Source organism: Pygocentrus nattereri, chromosome 27 (genome assembly GCF_015220715.1).
Source record: "Pygocentrus nattereri isolate fPygNat1 chromosome 27, fPygNat1.pri, whole genome shotgun sequence".
Classification (NCBI taxonomy): domain Eukaryota; kingdom Metazoa; phylum Chordata; class Actinopteri; order Characiformes; family Serrasalmidae; genus Pygocentrus; species Pygocentrus nattereri.
Window position 1 is genome coordinate 17,491,768 of NC_051237.1, and position 14,273 is coordinate 17,506,040.

The window sequence follows — 14,273 nt, forward strand, 5'->3', positions numbered from 1 at the left end:
TAACTCTTTATCACATCTGTCATACTTGAAATGCAGGTATTTTCTACTTGTAAAAGGATATGAAGTTTTTCTTTCCAAAGAACATCATAGACCATTTTAAGATTTTTTTTATGATATACAGTGTTGGGAGGTTAGTGGGCTGTACATGTACAATAAGTATGAATGCTATATTAGGATTAACACCACCTTTATTAGCAAAATAAAAAAAATGTTGTTCCTTTCAAAAACTCATTATATCCAAAATTATTAATGGATATAAACGTTTGTGGAATTAACTTTTGAAATATAAGTAAAGAACTTCTACTCTTGAGTTACTTGAATTATTTTACAAAGGCTTTCTATACTTTTCAGTCAAGTGCATACTTGATCCACCACTGGGTATCACAGTATTATCTTAAGAATAATGTTAAACCCCCCCATACTTTAACCCCTTGTTGTGAGGCTGGCCCTCACTAGCACTCAAACCTTCCAGATGTTTAAACTACCTTTTCAGCCAAAATAATGTTTTTAGCAGGAGTGAAAGTCAACTTTTTGAAACTTAGAACTTAATAAAGTGGTGAGCTTCAATATTCTGCTCATCATTATAGGGATGACAGTTTAGTTCATGTGTTCCTCATGAACTAAAGAACATATTAAAATTGCCAAGTCTGAAAAAATGCATTAGCAAAGATCTATTTGTCCCTTGATCTCACCTTGTAGACGACTCTACATGTATTGACTTTTATTGTGTTTGTATGGGTATTTAACTGTGCTAGAGAGACTTTCTAGCTGCTTTACTGTCACATATAGTAAAAATACAATTGTGATACTGTAGGAGGTATAAATATTTTATGGGAATATATCACACTAAAGAATGGATAAAGCTTGGAGGCTGTAAATATAAAGGTTACAGTCTCTAGATGTGGAAACGTTTACATTGTAAAATCATTATTTCAGCAAAACATTTCATACCAAGTAGGACATTTTGATGAAGACTGTTATAACATACATCTAATGTATTAGTAAATAGCTGTTTTTTGTTAACAAAAAGGGTTGCACCTATTTCTCCTTATTTGATTGAAAACTAGGAGTGGAAATCAGACATTACTCAGAAAATTCAAAAGAAGTTTACAAACATTTGATGAACAATGTTCTTAAAGCTTAAGTAATGATTCTGATCTCTTTGACAGAGAGGTGAAAGGCAGGTGAGCAGGGAGTGCTGTGTGTTGTCTGTTGGTTGCATGGTGGTGTCAAGGAGGCTGTTTACCCCTCACTGTTGACTGAGGAGTTGCGGGACATGGTCTTGGGGGACATGTCATAGTCGGAGTCGGAGCGGTAGAGGAAGGACTCGCGCCGGCCACTCTGAGGGAAGGAGGGATGCAGCACCAGCCCAGGACTCGCCTGCGAATCCATCGGACTGCGGCCAGGAGATGGCCCATTCTCTCCATCAAAACTAGAGAGAGAGAGAGAGAGAGAGAGAGAGAGAAATTAAGAAAGGAGCAAAAGAAGGTAAGAGAGAGAAAAAGCATGAGGAGAGAAATGGAAGGTCAGTAAGAGGAAGAAAGCGGAAAATGGAAAGAGGTAGTGAGAATACCAAAGGAAAAGCGAGTGAGGGAGGAATGGGAGGTGAGAGAGTGAGAGGGAGGGGCAGACAGAGTGAGAAAAAGAGAAGGGCATAGAGGCAGAGAAAAGAAAGTGGGATACATTAGGAAGAAAATGAAGGGAGAAACAGAGAATGAGAGAGTGAAGGAGAGACGGAAAGTAAGAGAGGAAGAGAGAGGGGTAGAAGAAAGACAAAAAGACAGGAGATAGGAGAAAAGAGAAGAAGAGAGTTGACAGTGTGACAAGGAGAGAGGACATAGAGGAAGTGAGAAAGGAGAAAAAGAAAGGAAGTGTAAGAATGAGTGAGAAGGAGGAATGGAAGAAAAGTAAGAAGAAGAGGGACATAAGAGAATCAGGGTGTTAGAGATAGATAGGTAGAGCGAGAGATAGAGAGAAAAAAGAGATAAATGAAAGGAAATCAAGAGAAAGAAAGGGACAGAGAGGAAGAGAGAACAAAACAACGATTGTGAGAGCAATGGAAGGTGAAAAAATAAGAGAGACAGGTAGATAGAAAACAAATAGAAAGGTAAAAAGACAGAGTGGAGGCAAAAATAAGATGAGAGATGGTATAAAAAAGAGAGAGATGGGCATAGAAGAAGAGAGGAAGGGGATAGTGAAAGAGAAGACCGAAAGAAAGGAAGAGAGAGACAAACACTGTTTATCGTTTAGATCAAGCGCATGGACTCGTTTGCCAAAGACAGCATTAGCTTCCCGTCTTGGTCCAGAACAGGACAAACAGTCGTGAGCTCAGAGAGTCGTGATTGGCTCCCAGACACAATCACACACACACACACACACACACACACACACACACACACACACACACTCTCAGAGCCTGTAAAAGAGCTGTGACAGACCCCCCCCCCCCTCCCCCCCCCACTACCACCACCACCCAGTCTCTTCATTAGCATAACCATCAGCCTAATCAGAGGAGAATCTTCTTCCCCGCTTCACATTGTTTGGGATAATAACTGGGACATGTGGCTATTAGCTTGACCGTAAACAACGGCAACGTTTGCAGGGGTTACGTGATCGCGTTGTGCCATGGCTGGAAAAACACTGGGCACAAATATGAGCCGCTCGATTGCTGCTTCCAAAGTATATTTGTACAGTCATGCTACAGTGCTGATGTGAACAGGAGAGCTGAAGGGGATTGAAGGGCACTGGTTATAGCAGAGGTGTTTATGGCCTAACAATCTGATCTGATCCAGCTCCACAAGCCAGCAATCACACATAAGAACAAGTGAGGGAGGCTCATATCAAGGAAAATCAAAAGGTCCATATCATGGAAAAACAAATTTCCCTGTTTTTTTTGGCAGGGTGGAAAGTAGTTAGTTAATGTCCAATCCCACCGACTAGATAGATCTCCCCATTTCATACCATGTTACCAAACTGTGAGGGTGAGCAACACTCAGAGGCATCTTCCTCACTTTTTGGAAGAAATGATTTGGCAAAAAACAAATGTACATAATTTCCCACTTACCCCGTACGCAAACGATCAGCCAAGACATGTTTGATGCTTAAATTTCGCTTCTTTTGTTTCAAACTTCAGCTACAAGGCTACACTATATGTCTATAGTCACCCAAATCTTGTCTGTAAATACATCTTCTTCTACAACTTCTCAGCTTTCTCGAACCACATCTAGATCTTTATTAAGGTCATGTAATAGATAGATAGATAGATAGATAGATAGATAGATAGATAGATAGATAGATAGATAGATAGATAGATAGATAGATAGATAGATAGATAGATAGATAGATTCAACTTTATTGTCATTACTCAGTACAAGTACATGGCAACGAAATGCAGTTAGCATCTACCAGAAGTGTAAATAGTAGCAATAGAGCAAAAAGAGACATAGTGCAACAAATTACAGTATATAGAATAAATTACTATTATAGATATGCAAAAATAGATTCACTATAGGTGTGTAGATATATACATGAACATGTTGGAGATGGACACTGTATTGAATAACTGTTATGATTGGTGAGTGTAGTATGAAGGGCAGTGTTCATAGTCCGCTGTGTGCAGTATGAGTGGTAGTGTGAGTGGTAATGTGATTTAGGGTACAGTACGACTTATTGTAAACTATAAAAATGAACAAAACTTGACAATCTGAACGCTAGCGTTGGTGGCATAGCTCTTACCTCAAATAATCATGGAACATGGTAACTTTTTATTTCATAGAAGGCACAGCTTAGCTGAAGACTGTCTTTTAACAGTACCTTTTTGTTCGTCATCCTCCTCACATGACAAGTCATTAGTCGGCTGAGTAATTCATGCTTTCCATTGTAATGTTTGAAGAATATTAGATGCATTCAGCCTAAAAATCCTTTTGCATTCAGCCCAAATTTCATCTAGCCCTTCAAAAAGTATTCCCACCTTCAAGGTGCATTAGAAAGCAGCTTTCCAAGTGCTCAAATCACCAAATATTGCTTACAACAGATATAAATGACTAGAGTTAGAGTGTCCTTTAAAATGATCTTCGATGATCTATTGGTTATCAGCATGACACCACATCCAAGAATGGGAAACAAGTGTTTCATACTGTTTCTAGAAGCAGAGAAAGCATTGAGGACATGTAGGAAAGCGAGCTGGGAGGCTTAGCTACCTGTAGCTGTGACTGTGGGAGCGCCAGTGCTCCGTGATGCTGCGGTTGAGGCGCATGCGTCTGAAAAAGCAGCTGCCTGAGAGCCCATGGCCGGGGTCAGGGGTGTCCGGGCTCAGGGGTGAGGAGAGGGAGGAGAAGGGCGGAGGAGGGGGAGAGGGCCCGCTGCACCTCTCCCACAGCTTCAAATCATGCTCTGAACTCCTCTGAGTCATCACTGGGAATTCTGGGCATACACCGCAACACCCGAAACCTCAAACGCACACATGCATGATAAAAAAAAAAGAGAAATAAAAAAAACCTACACTTGAGCACTCAGCGTCAGAACTCGACGCCTGCTGAGATTTCACTCTCTCTCTCACCCTCTTTCTCTGTCTCTGTCAGTCAGACTTCCTCCCCCTCACTCTTTTCTCTCTCTATGTCTAATACTCCCGTTCCTGCATGAATAAAAAAGGAATGGCAGCAAATGCGGCATCCAAAGCCCAGACGCTTGCTCCTAGAGCTAGCCTGACTGTGTCCTGTGAGCGCTAGCACTGAATCTGGGCTGCAGCACCACCCTGCTTGCTTGTTTATGCTTGGCCTGTTTACGAAAAGAGGCCGGCCAGGCTGTGGCTCCATCCTCTGACCCCGATACTGCTGGTCTCTATCTGGGGAATTTGGATGATTCAAGCTCCCACTCTAATGTTCCCTAATATATCACCCTTCAGTGCCTGAGCTGTCCTACACAGCCTCCTTAGAACTCTAAGCCCTTAAAGTCTAGGCTTAAAAGTCAGTCATTAACTTAAACTGCACTGATGTTATTGTTAAGGTCAGGGTTCGTACACTTTTTAAACAGTGGAATTTCATAACCGTTCCACGTCTTTTCCATGACCTTCCCATGACATAAAATGAAATGTCCATGCCAGACAATTAGTATAGTGTTGGTGATAATTTCCTGGTGATAATTCGTCTCAGGAAAGCTTTTTGTTAGTCAGAATCGAATCTGTACTGTGGTGAGCAGAGCTGGCAGCATGCTAGCTAAGCTAACACTCACCAGGTACCCTCTCCTGGTAAGCAGCAGCATTTCTAATTTAGGAATTGGTACTAGACTGAAGCTTTGATGTTTATTGAGAGGTGGGTTTAAAAACGTGCTTTCATTTAATAAGTGAACTTATTTGGTTTCAAGTTTGGAATAATGCAGCAGGATGCTGTGGCACATCGCCAACATAAAGGTAGAGCCAATCAGCGAATAGCTACCTTGTTCCATCATCCCACCAAATGGTTTTGTGGCCCGAGCACAATTAGCTAACCATGCTGGAAAAATGGTGGTGAGCATTCCATGTCAGACCGAGTCTGTGTGGCCATTGGAACAGTAACACTCAGGATCGTTCAGCACTGCAGCGGAAATGAGTAAATGAAAACATATTCAACTCAGAGCAGCGGTAACTGAAGGCCAAAATCTGTTAAAGATGGGAAACAGGCTTTGAGAAACCCTAATGAGATGAAATTTGAACCAAAATCAAACCCAAAAATCTTTGAGCAGCGTCTGAACCCGACCATATCTGAAAAACAATATTTCAAGCTCTACCTTCAAGGCGCTCACTTCCTCCTCCCCTTCCTTCTCCCATCCTACTTTCTACCTCAACCCTTTCTACATACAGCCACTCTTTTCTGCTCTATCTCTCTCCTTCCATTTTTCTTATCTTGCAGTGCAGAATTCCTCTCGGAGCAACAGGAAAACACATCGTCGTGAGAAAGAGACCAAAGGCAATTAACAGGACACCGAAGAACATAGGAGAATAAGGACACTGAAGACAGTGTGGAGAGAGAGAGTGAGAGAGCGAGAGAGACCATGAAAGAGGAGAAGAATGTGGGAGCAAGGGGGAGGGAGTGGGCTGGTTGTAGACTCATGGACTATCTAAATGTTTACATACCCCAGGAGCCTGGAGCGTGCAATGTTTTCTTCCAAAACTGTTTTTTTTTTGTTTTTCCAGCTACAAACAGGGCAAAGTAGGGAATAAACAGACTGCTGACCTTAGAGAGTAAACTCCCTACTGGCCACTAATGTCTGTATAAGTGCACCCCTTACAGAGGATCAGCATCTACGCCCCTTTCACCCAGCTCTCTAAATAAAGCATTCCTAATTCTTTTTGCTATTCTTGTAATATAATTAAAGCATTATTGTAGTGCGGTGGAGAGAGCAGCGCATGCTAATGCAGGGTAAAATGTAATATGAGTATTTTGTGTGGTTAAACAGGTTCAATCTGAACTTGCCTTTTGGTCATTTCATTTTGCCTAATTAACCTCGTCTGTAAATTTTCACAACAATCAGACAGATATTCCTCCAAATTCACCCTGAAGACTCTGAAGTTTTTGGACCATACATTTTTTTTTTAATTATTGTTATTATTATTCAGGTGTGTATTAGTCGCACAATTCATACTTAAATCATTTTACACCCTCTTTGGGCTGTAACTGCACTGCCTTGAAGCATGTAAACAATTCCCGGTGAGAGGTAGCCAGGCTAAAGTAATAAAAAAAAATCTTGCTCAAATTATTCTGCAATAAACAAAATAAGTTAGATTGTGCCCTGCTATACCACATAGTGTATTAAAATGGTTCTGAATGGCTATACGCTTGGAAGTTCAAGTTCTAAGACGGCCTTTGAAGGCCTTTAAATGATATTTAAAAGTTTTTAAACAATATTTAAAGGTTTGAGGATCTTTACATTTTAAAACTTTACACTTTTAAAGGGTCCTTTGCACTTGAACATACACAAATAGTTCTTTGAAGTAGGAGTCCTTAAACTTTTTTTAGTCTCCCAGTCTTTTTTTAGCGCCACTTTTTTTTCGTCTTTTTTTGGCACTGCTCACCCCATCCATCCTGCACCTACCCAATAACTTAGTGATGCAATAACTTAATTTAATAATAATAAGAGAGAGCGAGCGAGAGAGAGAGAGAGAGAGAGAGAGAGAGAGAGAGAGTGGGCGCACATGCATGCTCCTTTTCTCACTCATGTCTGTCTCACGTTCCGTCCTCCTAAAGTCATGCGACATTTCTAAAAGAAGCAAAGAAAAGCTGGGTGCATAAATTTGCGCAGGCCGCATCACCTGCCAGTCAAAGACCTTCCACAGAGGAACTAATAATAATACAAATAAATCAAAAAAATAAATAAATAACAAGCCTTGACAACCTTCTTCTCCTCCTCCTCTTCCTCGTCCCTCCTGCAACCCAACACCCTCTCTCACTCTCTCTTTCTCCTTCTCTCTTCTTATCCCTGTCTCCTCTGCTCTCCTCCTCTGCCGTCTCCTGTCTCTTCTGTCTCTCTCCCCCTCTCTGCGTCTTCCTCTATAATTTGTCTCCACGGCTGTGAGTCAGCGCTGAAGAAAGCAGCTCCGCCGCCGCACCGGAGCATCCGTTCGCTCGCAGGGCACAGGAGACCCACGGAGTGCCCTCACTGACTCACAAACAAAAAAGGAGAATTTTTTCTTACTTATGAAACGTGAGTCAAACAACATGCAGCACGCACACTGACGCTGGAATTACAGTGCGTGACGTTCCGTGGCCTTTTTGACAGCCAAGCTGAGAGAGTGCAGCTGGAAATATCAGGTGTCCTCCTAATCTTGAGTTCTGTACAGGGAAGGCAAAGGCAGTGGTTTTACGCTAATGGTACAATGCACTAATGTGCCGGATTAATACACCTGGAAAACGGCAATTAATATGCATCAGTAGGCAATGGGGGGGGACACATTAAGGTAATGCAGGAGAAACACACACTGTCTCCCTCTGCCGCTGTCTCCTACACACACACACACACACACAGAAAGAGAGAGAGTGATTATAGGATACGCTGTTGGCAGCTCACTCTTTCGCTCAGCGATAAGACTATCCCTGGAGAGCAGAACTCTGGACAATGACATGATGATCAGAGGGTGCACAGAGGAAAGGATTTGTGCCAGCTGGGTGCGTCTCTCCCTATAAAAGATAACACACTAACGTCAGAGCTTCCCCCGAGTTGCAGGAAAAACCAAGCCCAGTGCATTGATTGCCTTGTTTATGTACCTGCTCTGCCTCTCTGTGAATTACTGACCTTGGAGTGACTGCAGAAAGCCACGAACCTGACAATTATTGCGGCAGATGTGTTCGGCGATAAGTGCTCCTATTGATGTGGGCTGGAAGCAAAAAAAAATTGATAAAAAGGATACACAAAGAGAAACGGTCTGAGTAACCCAAGGGGGAGTAAAGATCATAATAGCTCTCTTCAGGGGCCTGAGTAGAAGTTTTGGAAGGTTCAAGATTCTTCCATGTTTGTCACATTTTAGGACCAACCTTTTTCAATTTGTAGTCTTAAAGGAATGGCTCGGCGGAAAATTGAAAATTGTACACGATTTTCCACTTACCCCAGATAACCGGGTCATCAATCAGCCAAGGCACGTTTGTTTTAGTTTAGAAGTGGAGTGGCTGAGCGACCATTGCTAAGACTAAAACTCAGCAGTCACCCAAACAGCTTAAATAGTTTCTGTAAAAATACATCACCAAAACTTCTTTCAACGTGCTCAGACTGCATCCAGGTCCTAAAAGTATTCCTTTAAGCTACCCAGCTAAAGAAGAACATCAATATAGGAAAAGAACTTTAGGTTCTGTGGCCAAGTTCCACTCAGCACTCAGAAGTGCATCACAGTAACATTGCACAAGTGGCTAGTCATTAAGTGATTAAGTGACCCTTATTAGTTCCACAACGGGGAAATTTCACCTCCGCATTTAACCCATCCGTGAAATGAAACCCCACATACACACTAGTGAGCACACACACACTAGGGGCAGTGAGCACACTTACCCGGAGTGGTGGGCAGCCCAATCCGCAGCGCCCGGGGAGCAGTTGGGGGTTAGGTGTCTTGCTCAAGGACACCTCAGTCATGTGCTGTTGGCTCTGGGGATCGAACCAGCGACCTTCCGGTCACGAGGCTGGATCCCCAACCTCCAGCCCAGCAGAACATACACAGTGTGGATTTTTTGTTGTTGCTAGCTGTGCAGTCTTCATCCTTCACCATACAACTTCAGCTTATTTTAAAGCGTAGTAGTTTTTAAAGAAGAAATATCAGATCAGTATCAGCTGATACTTTAGATTTGGATACTGGAAAAGAAGAAGTGGCGTTGTGGCCTCTCTACACTGTAAATTATTGCCAATGAAAATATTTAACACTAATTTTTCACAGGAAAATACTGTATTGTCATCATTTTCAATTATCTGTAGTAACAGATAGGTAACACCGTTCACAATGACACATTGTCACAAAGCAGATTCACAGAAAATCTGGGTCCAAGCCCCAAATGAGGAAGCCAGCAAGGTGTTCATCTGAGAGATTCTGTGTCATAACCAATAAACAAGTACACTGCGTTGAAATACAGAAGAATATAGCTACATTACAGTTATCTTCTGGTCAAGGTGACTACGAAGTCACAGTATACAACTGTAATTTACTATTTACTATTTGTAATTTACTGTAATTTAGCTATTGTTAATAAAGTACAGTAAATTACTGTACATTTCTGTGGCAGTAATTTACTATAATTTCATTTACTGTAAGTGTTCTTTTAAGTGTTTAAAAGATTTTTTTCTCTTGTCTGTGCATGCCAATTTCATATGATTTCAGGAAACTGCAATCTCTTGAAAGTAAATACTAGATAACATTAGTTCAGAGGGTGGAGGGGAAGTAAGAAATCAAATGGGATGCTATTAAACTGGCAACAGCAGGGGCCATGCCTCCTGATAACAGCATCTTCTGATCATCTTTGAGTCAAATTGAAATTAGATATGGCTCCTTTTTAGGTTACCATGCTAAATATTCAACATAAAATGCATTTGTTGTTCCTTAATGATTTATAAACATTACTGTTATGCCAGAATTACTGTCTGTGAAACTCAAATGTTTCTGGGTTAAGAACTCCTTTTCCCTGGGTTTGGAAAATCTCCCTCTTTCTGTGGTCTCAGTGCTGGCAAGCATGCCTTAGGTTATTCAGAGAGCTGCTAGGATTCTCCCTTTTGGAGCTTTTTGGCTGACAGTTTGAAATTAATTAAAAATAAATCTGAGCATATGAGTAATGCAGCGTGGAAATGTACTCAGAGAAGTTGCAGTGAGTCACATGAATTTGGACTTGAACAGCCCACCTCCCACTCAACAACGAACGTATGCACTCTAACCATTACTGTTATTTATTCCAACATCTTACTGTATGTCATCTACATCACCTTCGCCTACTTCAGCAGTCACAACTACTGGCCTTCCTGCCACATCCATTACTGCAGTAGCACCAGTGCCCTAGAAATCACCTCAGAGGCCATGTCCCAGACCGACCCCTTACTGAACATGTAGGGAATCTGGGGTTTGGTAAAAATTGTCCTCGTGCACTTGAATTTTCATCCCCTGATCCCCTGATAGCGTCCCATAACACCTCAAGATGTAAACATGTGTTCCGACTGATCTAGTGTGGTGGAAATAGCCAAATACTATAGAACCCATGTGTCAAACACAAGAGCCAAGCACCAGATCAGGCCTGTGACAAAACCCCATCCATCAAGCAAAATACTCCACACTCCAACATCAATCTATGGGACAGCTGCCACACCTTATTTCTATACAATTCTACAAAACACCACACCAGTCATATCACCAAACACATTAGCTGCGTTTCAGCTGCAGTTCAGTCAACATACTATATTATATACAGTACATATAAACATTATACACAACATACAACATTTTCTCAGAGTCTCAAGTCTTAATGAATTTAGGCGTCTAATTCAAGCAAATAGGTAGGTTTAAAAGACTGAGCTCCTGGGGATGTTTACACTTTGAATATTTCAAGTGTCTGTGTAATATCTGATAGTCTACCACAAGTGCCTATATTTTACTGTTGAAGTTTTGGCATATTTTGAATAAACAATGGCCAGCTTGCATTGAAAATAAGAATGCAGGTGTTCTGACCCACAGACCTGTTGAGATTTTTTTTAATATGGCCCTTTTAGTGATTGAGTTTGACACCCCTGTCTCTTATTATTATATTCCTCTACCCTTTACTCTTCTGCTCTTAGGCCCTTGCTCTCTTCTCCCTGTGCCCTTTACACCTCTCATCTCTCTTGTCTGTCTCTTTTTGCTGAAGCTGAAAGGACAAAAACATTTATAAATATGCATGTTGCCAACCACAATACCTTTCACTGTCACAAAGAAATACATTTTCATTACAGATCTGACAATCAATACGGCTTTGACTGAATATCCAACCATCCATCCATTTTCTAAGCCGGGAGGGGGGGCGGTGCTGGAGCCTATCCCAGTGGTCATCAGGCGGAAGGCAGGATACACCCTGGACAGATCACCAGTCTATCGCAGGACAGGCTTTGACTGAATAAACTCCTGGAATGCACACAGCAATTCTATACAGATTTCATAAATAGACATTATACACTTTTTGTGGATCACTTAACTGGATCATTAGAGGTACAGAGGTCACTGAGATTACCATTAATAAGATACCTAACAAGCTTGTCAACAAGGCAGACTAAGAGGAGCAAAGCTTTGTATTTCACTACGGCTGCAAAAGAGCTACTATACTAACAGATTAAGGATTAAGGTGGCCTGAGCTGAAAGTTTGACAGACATGGCAACAGTAACTACGCTGGGCACTTTTTCTTTTTTGACAAAAACAGTCAATTCCCAAAACGCTTGAAGTCCGAGCCAGAAGGCCAGAGATGTCTGAATATTTGAATATTCAAACTGTGATAAAAGTTTGAAAAAATCTAATAGTACATTTTGATTTATTTTGCTTTTTTTCTAAAGTGATTCACTCTCCTATTGAAGAACCATGAGATATGCAAACTCTGCACTCAGTGTAGAGCCTTTGTGATACATATTAGTCAGAGTTTCATCTATTTAGCCCAAAGAGGAAAGTATAGAAAGACTGCTGCAGCCATTTAAAGGATAAAACACACCAACTGAGAATGGTTGCATCATGCTGCCAGAAGGTTGCTGGCAGAAGGTAGCAGAGTATAAAGCACAGCCACTGCACATAGAATGTGTCACAGAAAAGCACTGATGAGAACGTACCAGGTTCATTTTACACTCTACGTTATCTAATATAGTAAATATTTTAAAGCTCAAAGGTGGAATACAATGTAACTAAACCAGTAATGTTAGCTGAGGTAAAAACAGATGATTTGTCTGTTTAACTTAAAATATAGATGGCACCATTCCCAGCGTAAAATTTCATCCCACATGTCATCTGCAATGGATTTGTGGTCTGAGTGTGTGTTTAATGTAGCACTGTAATAGTAAGATGCCGGACGGCACATTTTTAGCATTGTTTTGTTATGTGTTATAGCCTGTAGCCTTGTGCCTTTTGTGGGGGGCAGATTATTCTAAGACAACGATATAATAATGTCTTACAAATATGAAAAACTATATCAAACCTGGCTGAAATTTCCATCCCTAGTAGCGTTCTGACTTTAAATCAAAGGAATGCCATTTCAGTGCATTCTGACCCATATTCATCCCAAATTGAACCAAATGAAAATTGTAATTCAAGATGACGGACATATTGACAAGCAAAGTTATCACTGGTATTGTAACATAAAAGTACTAGATTTTAGTAGTACAAATGCCTTTTGTTAACGGTCATTCGCTTTGAATTCACTAAGTTAGCAGTCAGCTTCACTACCGAACTCCACAATTTTTAGTATAATATGTTTGTGCCTTCCGCTCGATGACCGCTGGTATAGGCTCCATCACCCACCCCCCCACGACCCTGAGGGAGAAGCGGCTTAGAAAATGTGTGTGGGTGTGTGTGTGTTTGTGTTTATCCACAAAGGTTGAATGTCTTTGTAAAGTTTTTGCCACACGGAAGTTGCAAATGGTCATCAATACAAAAGTTTTATATGCTTAAATTAAAGCGTTGGACAGAAAATTCGTGACACATCACGAAAACAGAATACAAAGCTGACTTTGGTCCATCTCTGCAGATGTATGTACTGTTCATATAACAGATTTACCAGTAACCAATGACCACTTCAGTGCAACTAGCTAGCACCATATCTCTTGACCTTTATGATGAAATTAATTCACTCCCTTGTTAGCGTTTAGAAATGCACCCTGTGTGGAATTAGCTCTCACTTTGAAAGGCAGCCATAGACTGCAGTCATTATAATCATCATTGTAAAAGTGTCTGAAAACCCACTGCACGCACTCATACTTTTCTGCAGCGAGAAAGAAAAGATTTTGATTATGTCCCATTAAATATCATGGGTTTTAGAGACTTTGAAGTCAAAGTCAGTGAGCTGATAGCGATGAATTGAATCTAGGAGGGGTGTGCGAATGGCGGGAAGGATTTACCGGCCGGCTCTTTGCTGTGCTGACCCCCTGATTGATTCTTCATTAAAAGCGAACATGGCAGCCGAGTCCCAGAGGCTTTGTGCTGACACATCAGGCTGGACCGCACTCCATCACCACGCACTGAGTGCTGTGCCATTCCTCTAGTGGGAGAGCATCATTTAAAATGAAAAAAAAAAAAAAAAACAGAGAGAAAAAGAGCCCCTGTGCAAAACAAAATCCTTCATTCTACTCGCTTGAGTTAGTGCTTAACCCTTCCCACACACGCACACACACGCACTTATCCCCGCACAGCCCAGCTCTGCGGGCTGAATGGAGAGTGACAGTTATTTCCTGCCTCCGCTTCCTCCGCTGCCAAGCGCAGATGCTCGTTTCCACGTGTGCAGCAATAACGCCAACCCCTCCCCATCAGCACCCCAACCACCCATTATGAGCTGCATGGTTCACCCGGGCATTTAGCACCTGCCTGATTTGTGCACTTGTGTGGGGGAGTAGGGGGGTGGGGGAGTGTTTAGAGGAGAAAGCCAGAGTGTGTGTCTGTCTGTCTGTGTGTGTGCTGGGAAGGGGGGTGTACAAACAAATTCCCTCTTGCCTCAATCACCAATCATAAAAGCAGCCATCTATTTATTACTGTCACATCACTCAAGCCCCGAGCAGCACCTGATGTGGAGCAAAAAGGGGCGGTTTATTGAGCTGCATTGTCGCTCTGGCCTCA

At 41.7% G+C, this 14,273-nt stretch overlaps 1 protein-coding gene across 3 annotated transcripts in view; it reads right to left on the minus strand.

The window, feature by feature from the left end:
- pde4a (phosphodiesterase 4A, cAMP-specific) overlaps window positions 1-14,273 on the minus strand; it is an 81,294-nt gene that overhangs the window by 25,137 nt on the left and 41,884 nt on the right. For 2 of the 3 annotated variants that reach the window (XR_005129747.1, XM_017724152.2), the window contains exon 2: window positions 1,247-1,432. Coding sequence is in view for 2 of the 3 variants with exons in the window: in XM_017724152.2 (XP_017579641.1) it covers window positions 1,247-1,432 (186 nt within the window). In the remaining variant the exon portion in view is untranslated. Of the gene's footprint in view, window positions 1-1,246; window positions 1,433-4,199; window positions 4,434-14,273 lie in introns of those variants that run through there. The other variant, XM_017724153.2, reaches the window with a different exon arrangement.